Source organism: Candoia aspera, chromosome 2 (genome assembly GCF_035149785.1).
Source record: "Candoia aspera isolate rCanAsp1 chromosome 2, rCanAsp1.hap2, whole genome shotgun sequence".
NCBI classification, from domain to species: Eukaryota; Metazoa; Chordata; class Lepidosauria; order Squamata; family Boidae; genus Candoia; species Candoia aspera.
In genome coordinates, this window is record NC_086154.1 from 155504916 (window position 1) to 155512891 (window position 7976).

The following is a 7976-nucleotide window of genomic DNA, read 5'->3' on the forward strand; positions in this document are numbered from 1 at the left end:
AAGAAGCAGCAAGAGCGCTGCGGTGCTTAAAGGAGCCGCGAAGAGAGATCTGCATCTCTGGAGCGGAGGGACAAAAAGGTTTCGGGGCGCCCCCTCCACACCCGTCCTGAACTCCCCTCCTTGGGATCTGCCCCAAACCGCCCCGCGACTCTTCCTCCGCTCCCTCACCTCTGTGACCAACATCCTCTTCTCCATCATCCAGCGCGCCCCCTGCCGGTGGTGAGGTCGCCCGACCCAAACCAGAAAGTGGGGAAGGGGGTTGGACAGCAAATCACTATGCAACAAAGGGGCGTGGTCGGCATTGGCCACGCTCCCCTTCGTGACGCTCTCGCCCCTAAATTCAGAGGGCGGGGCCTCCTTGCCGCGCCGCTGAGGAAGGCGGGGGCAAAAGCGCTGGTCGAGGCGTCGCAGTGAAGAGTCGGAAGAGGTGGGTGCCTGCTGGGGAAGTTGCCGCGTGGATGCTCTTGCCGAGGGAGCACAGGGAACCGCGCAGCATTCACGCTGCTTTTTCCGGGGGAGGGAGAGCGCATTTGAGTCCTGCAGTCTTCTCCCTTTCAGCCTTCAGGGCGAGATTCGTGTGCGTTAGCAAGCGTGGAAATTGTGCACTTTGGGCTGCTCCTTCAGTGCTAGAGCTCCTTTCTCCCTTTCGAGGTCTTCGCGTTCGGGGATCTTATGACAGCAGCAGCCGCCTCCCTCCCCCTTCCCTGGGCTGGACTTGAACTTTGCCTCTTCCTTCCCGAGCGACCCGGGCAAAATCGCCCTGGGCCAGAAGAGCACTCTTCGGCTTGTCTCCGCCAAAATGTGTGTGTGTGGGGGGGGGGCGGGGGCGGGGGCGGGGGCGGGAATGCCTCTGGTTAACTCTCAAGGGAAGGGGAGAAATTGCTGGAGAAGCAGGGATGCTAACTTCGGTTCCTGCTGCTTTACGTTAAGTCTCCTTCTCGCTGACTTGTCCTGGTTTCTCACCCCGGGGAATAAGCTCTGGAGCCTGGCGCGCTGAGTCCCAAGTCAGCGGGCATTAGCGTGGACCCGCGAACGTGGTTGCGGAATTCCGGGCGGGTGTTGCCCAAGAGGGCAATCTGCACCGCCCCCGAAGGAAACAGCTAGAACAGCTGCGGGCTAGCAGTCTTCCGGGCTCCTTTGCCTGGCGGAGAGGTCAAGGCGGCGTGGGCTGGGCAATGGCCTTTGGAAGTGAGTTGCCTCAGGATCTGCAGGATGCGCCTAATGCTTGTTTGCAGAGTTATATTGCGCCTTGACGGCGCTTCCTTTGGGCACCGAACCACAGACGGCCTGTCACACTTTAGGTATGCAGCCCGTGCTCGTGTTATCGTTCAGGTTATGGTTGTGTGACCCTAGAAAATTAGCTTAATTCCATGGGTAAGGGTGTCTGGAAACCCAGCCATATCCTATTTTAGGGGCTGATTTGGGATTTTGGAAAGAATCACGGATGCCACCAAGAAATGGTTAATCAGGCAACACTTTTAACAGGAAGGCAAATTACTCATTCCCAAAGTGAAGTAATGTGAATTACCAGGAACATGCCACCGGATAGGGAATTAGAAGAGTCTCTGTTTTGGGCTGATTTTCTGTTCAGCAGAAGCCCGCTATATAGAGAGGCTAACTGGCAAAGCTAAAACGTAAGTTATCTGCTTGAGAATTTGAACAAAGGTGGGACCTGAGACTGCAAAGAAGCCATTTTCCCTCACTTGCTGCACATTCCTAGCATGTACGTTTTATTTGTCCCAATTATTCATTTCTCTTTCAGGGACTTAAGGGAGTTAAGGGACTGAAACATGCTTTACCTCCCACTCTCAAGATATATATTCATTGGCTGGGTCCACATGATACATTTACTCATTATTAACTATGGCCTAACCAGTTAAGTTACTTTCTGGGTCTGCACAACATGCTGAACCATAAATGAACAACATGGGCTGAGGCCAGGAAATATTTATTTTATTAGGCTATAATAAAATAAGTTAAATGGCTTGTAAACCTAGACAGAGTTTAGCCCGTTGTTGGAATCCAATCTCTGCGGCCACACAGACCTAAAACCTTGGAAAAATATAGCTGACACCTGAAGGGAGCATTTCACCTTGAAGCACTGATGGTCTCCCCTCCCCCATTTCTTAACATTCAAAATGGAATAAGATACATCATAGCAAATTATAGGTAAATACATTGGCAAAGGTGAGGAAAATGGCCCTTTCTTGCCCCCACTCTGATGTGTGAAATAATCTAGTCCTGTCTGCCTGTTAGAGATGGGGAAGGGGCACAGCTTGGGCTTCATCTACGATCAGGGGGAGCGAGGAGATTAAATGCAATCCAGTCTCATGGTAATTAAGGGTGCAGCTGCCTTAAGCAGAGTGGCAGGCAGTTTCTTAGTGAGCAACTGCTGCTGCCTCGTGCCTGTTTGCTTGCCTCTCCAGCTCTTATCACTGCCTGCCTGCTGCTCTTTTGAACTATCTGGCAGTAGAGGTCCTTGCAGGGAGATTAATGTTTATACTTCCAATATAGCTAAAATATGACGTTCCCATGATTCATAATGCCCAATAGCAAAGTGAGGTACATCTTGATAACATTGCCAGAAGTAACATTGATGCATATTCAATGATTTCATATGTTGAAACAAGTTGCAAAAATTAATCAAAATAGTTATTTTACTGTATTAAAAAAAATCTTGGTGGGGCATTTTGAATGGCACCAGCATCAGTATTCTCATGTAGAATAATAAACATATCTAGTTATAGGCTAAAACAGAATGAATAAAGGTTTTCCACTAGCCCCAAGTTACAGCAAGGGCACCATGGTAACATTGAGCAGAGCATCCAAATGAGTTAGACTGCCTATGTTGGAACTGATCTGTCCTCTGCTTTCTTTGTTTCTATTAACGGCAGTGAAACAGTAGTGACCTCACTAGGACTGCCCCAAATTCCTTCTAGGAATTGCTTGGGCTTCCTTGCCCTGAGCTCTTAAAAGTTCTTTTGACCCTGCACATTTCTGCCACTTGTCTGGTCTGCTCACTCTGAACGGTGGTAGCACCATAACCCAGTCGTCCCAGCTTGACCCTCTCCCAGGATGCTGGACAGCAACTTCCAGAATTCTCGCAGGGCACAATCCACAACTCCTTGGCTCTTTCTTGCCCCCAGTCAGTATGACTGGGGCAGTAATAAGCATGTGACGCTAGTAATGCAGAGGAAGGCAATGTTGTGATGGCCAGAGGCTGCACTGAATATATTATGGGTCTGGTGATGGTGCAAAGTAAGCAGAGGTAGGATTTTCTGATTTGGGGAACAAGTCTGGAGTTGTTGTTTTTTTAATCTATAATACCCTTTTATGTATACATATATACAAATTCTTTATATATACACATACAGTTCAGGGCCTATGCTAGTTTTGGTATGTTTTCCATCACAGAATAGCAGGTACCATGTTACCCATTCTGGCAACTATCAGGGACTTGGCATCATGCAGCCGTAGGCCTTAGACCGCCCATCGTGTAGTCGTGGAATTCCCTTGTTCCTCCCTCTTCTCACTCCTTTCTCCCATTTCTTTGTATCTTGCTTCAGAGATGCCGATGGAGGGTGAGCCAAGCGGCCTTGTCAGAATCACCCACCTTTTTCTCCTCTCTACAGCCTGGGGAATGCAGATATGGGTAACCTTTATTGCAGGTATGTCTGTTGGGTGGGAGGGAGCTAGTTTAGCATATTGTTCATCTGTATGCTAAAGGCTAGGTTACACTTAGAGGCAGGGCCGCAACTGGGGGGGGGGCAAGCGGGGCACCAAAATGGGCACGGAATCCATGTTTGCCCCGGGTGACACAGACCCTGGTTGCGGCCCTGCTTAGAGGAGCGATGAAGTGGAAGGAGAGAAATATCCTGTGTTCTCCAAATTTGCCAGTACATTTCTCTAACATGGTTTTTCTGAACCCAATACCTTGAACGCTCTTAGACTCTGGAAAATCCAGTTCCTATTGCTTTCTTAAAGTTAGCTGCAAGAAAACCCAATGCCCAATTTTGTGGTGTTTTATGTAGAAATCTGAACTCCTATCTGTTGGCTCAAATCTCTGGAATCCTGCTTCTCTTCCACTGCTTAAGAAAAGGGCACGTTTCTCCATGTAACCCACCCCTTCTTTGTCTCTAGGGTTTGTTCTTTTCCGAGCTGTGAGCCGACACACCTTTGGCCTGGTACAGGGCAAATTGTTTCCCTTCTATTTCTATACCTTGCTTGGCTGCACGTTCATTAATCTTGCCATATTTGCTACATACCATCCACGGGAACTTCTCAGCACCAGAGAAACTGTTCAGGTAAGTAGCAACTGACGATCTAGAACCCTGCAGTTTTACATTCAGGGGCCAGTATGGAGGCAGAAGGTGCATGGGCACATCCTGAAAATGTCTTGAGCTTGTCATATTATCAGCATTGAAGTTATCCAACTCATCTGAGGTTGAAAGGTGCGAAAGCCAGTCCTCTGGTCTTAATCCTAAGAAAATTCCTTCTTGGCTACATTGACCTAACAGCTTCGTTGTTCAAATTAGATCTCTTAGAAGACTTCCAGTGTCTCCTATTTCATAGCTCCTATTAAGTCTTCCTCTCTCTTCTCTCTACAACATTTTAATACCCTGATCCCTTTTTCAGATACATTCTTCCACGTTCTTCCTATCTCCCCGGGACCTTTGCAGCACCAACTGCTAATGGCATGTAGATATATTTCTATTACAGGACATAACGGCCATCCATAATTACTTCTTATCATTCAATTCTGTTGCTACACAAGTGAGAGAGTTGGTGATGGGAAAAGGGCATTGATGCTTGCTTCTCTGAGTACAAATCCTGTTTTCAGAATGCTTTACATCTAGATACAAATGTCCCTGGCCAGGTCCTCATGAGATGAAATGTTAGCACCTTCTTGGTGGAAAGGCTTGGTAAGCAGAATAATATGAAGACTTCAGGCATGGTGGCATCCCTAAAGGATGAACAGACATAATACTATATGCCCAAACTGAATGAGTCCCTATTTGTCTGAGATTCCATTGGATTCAGTGGCTTACTTCTGAATAAACTGGTTCAGGATTGCAACTCTGCTTTCGATCTCTCTCCTGCCCCCAGTGTATAGCATTTCTAAATCTACATTATTCCAACTGAGAACACTATCATCACTTTCTTCCCCTCCCTGCATCTTTGCTCCCAGACTTCATCGCTACATCTCTGAAGAAAAGCAAAGGTTCCCGTAAACAAATGCAGTGTAATAACCCCTGCTAGATGGGTAGTTATTTTTTATTTATTTATTTTCCCACCTTTATTATTTTTATAAATAACTCAAGGCAGCGAAGATACCTAATGTTTAACCTTTGCAGCAGAATATTCATTTTGTGGCACTTTAAATATGCCTTTAATGAGCATATGCTATAATAAATTTGATTGTCTTTGAGATGCCATAAAACCTTTTGTATTTATCAACTAACCAACAACTCCACTGAATTAACACATGCTTGGTAATATTTTACCACAAAAAGGCATTAAAACATTTAGAATGTGGTGGTTTTTCATTCTGTCACCATTCCCACCTCTGGGAAAGTCTGTATGAGTGAGTTGCTTCAGCCCTACCCTAATTTCTTGTTATTCTGAGGAGTAGATATCAGTGTAGCGTAGGCATCGTGACAAGATCTTCTTAAGTCGTTCTGGGCGTGGTTTTCAAATGTGGAATGCAATAAATAAATAATTGCACTTCTTGTAGAACAGCCTTCTTTGTCATGCTAAAGCAACAAAAGTCCCCAAATACTGGAGTGACTGTGATGCTACTATTTGTGCAAGGTTTACTGAATAAATCACAATTAAGTGATTTCACATAACACACATACTAAGTCATAACCCCAAATCTGCAGCTTCATGCAACATGCTAATCCAAAATCAAGCAATCCAGATGGTTGCTTAGCACAGTGTCTGAATCCTAGAGGGCAATTCTTGAGGGCAGAGAAGGTGGGGGCTTTCAAAATACAACTGTAGCACTGCCTCAAAGGGTAGAGTTTTATTTATATATTTTCCTCTAAGAACTCTTGACTAGATGAAAATATATGGGACTGTGGCTTGAATTAAGGAAGCAGAATAATTGCCTGGGGCTTTTAAAAGTACTGTATTTGATAAGTGGTGGGATGTTCAATCAGTTTTTTTACCTTTTCTGTTCAGAGCAATAATAGGTTAGTATATATCTACTTTCCTATTTGTTAAACATGAGTACATCAGGGAAGCATCTGAATATTGTTCAGCACTGGAAAAACCCATTTTGAGTGGTCATGTGATCACTTTACTGGCAGCTAATCAGCACCAAAGATCACTGTGTTTTGGAACAAAACAAGCCAAAAAGATAGAATCATAGTGGTTGAAAAAAATACTATGCAATACTATCATTTTCTTCTGCTCCTTGCAGATTTCATCTAGAAAATCATTGTTTTTAGCTACCCAGCAGTTTCCTGTTTTGGGGCAAGCGGACTAGAAACTGTAAATAAAATAAAATAAAAATCTTGGAGAAAGCATATGAATGTTTTCATCGTGTAGAATATCTAAACTGCTTTTAACTGATAATGTCCTTAAAGTATTGGTTCAAACATGCTTGAGAATCTACTGTTCCTCCCCTTAATTTTTCACCACAGTCTCTTTGAATCATGACAGAGAATCTGTGTACTGAGCAAAATGCCAAGAACACAAATGGTTGACAACTGTACAGCTCTGTTGGCCAGGAGATTTTGCAATATTTCTGAAACACTGGTGTTTTGTTTGAGCAGAGAAAAGTTAGTATTCATATTGTATTGGTTCCTTTAGTACATATGGAGTAAGTGGAGTGTAATGTGGAAAGCTCACTCTGTAACTTTAGGCCAATCACTCTCTCGCAGCCCAACCTACCTCATAAAATTGTGGGGGAAAATTGGAGGGAAGGCAGGATATAGAATAAATTTAAAATATATACTACATTTTTTATTGACCTTTTCTTGGACTATGCAGCTAATTAACTCTTAAAAATGAGGAAAATCAGACTCAACTGTGCTTTCATTCTTCCTACAAGTAAGCACATCACTCCAGAACCCAAATAAAAAGGCCCCCAAAGAAAACTGCACATATTAAGTTGGAATCCAGAAATGGTCCTGATGCCTTGTGTCTTCCTTATAGATCACACTCTTTTTTATTTGCCTCATCTTGGTTGCTGCTAATGCCTCCTGGTTCTCCCAAGTCACCACCAAGACCATGCTTAGGATGCAAGAGATTGAAAAGGAACATGGGCTCGGAGAGCAAGTGGGGGTTTCGGGTCAGCGAGAGGCTTACCAGCTTCTGAAGGAGAAGGATAGCAAATACCGGAATCTCCGCCAGAAGTTCTTCAAGTTTCATGGCCTGTCTTCTCTCTGCAATCTGGCTTGTGTTATCTGCACTGGGGTGAACTTGGCATTCATTGCCCTGCAACTGGAGAGCCTGTAGAATACCCACTGCTCTTGCTGGTTCTCATGCCTTCTCCTAAAACGCTGATTTAGTGCAGAAGCTGTTCAGTTTGGTGCAGGAAGAGTTTGGGAATGGTCAGAAATCAATACTTTGGAGTGCCCATCACACAACCAGATACATAATGTCCTCCGGAAGTATAAATTGGATTGTCTGATAACCGGGAAGGGATGATATATTAAATCCAGAGCAAACTATCTGTGAAAATAAATACCATTTCTGTTTTAAAATCTTAGATGTAATATTAGTTTGTGTCACGGTAATTTAGGAGACCTTTTTTTAGAACAATGTTTTATTACTTGTCATTGTCAGTAGGCTCCCTATTGTTAATGAGGACCTAACACCATTTAGCATCAATTGAATACCCAGGGAGTAAGCCCATTGATCTTAATGGGACTTACTTTTTAGTAGTAATATACAGGATTCTGCTGTGAGTATGTTTCTAAAGAACATTCAAATATACAGTGCCTTCCTGTATAACATATGTACAAAAG

General features: G+C 44.3%; 1 protein-coding gene across 2 annotated transcripts; it reads left to right on the top strand.

Moving 5' to 3' along the window:
- Positions 1-404: 404 nt before the first annotated feature.
- Positions 405-7712, top strand: TMEM205 (transmembrane protein 205). Of its 2 annotated transcripts, none has more exons than XM_063294442.1 (4): positions 405-427; positions 3569-3668; positions 4141-4304; positions 7162-7712. In XM_063294442.1, exons 2-4 carry the CDS (start codon positions 3569-3571, stop codon positions 7462-7464), a joined length of 567 nt encoding a protein of 188 aa, XP_063150512.1. In that variant the 5' UTR covers positions 405-427; the 3' UTR covers positions 7465-7712. The 2 variants fall into 2 exon arrangements, with proteins under 2 accessions (XP_063150512.1, XP_063150511.1); XM_063294441.1 differs by lacking the exon at positions 405-427 and adding an exon at positions 1236-1374.
- Positions 7713-7976: the final 264 nt, after the last annotated feature.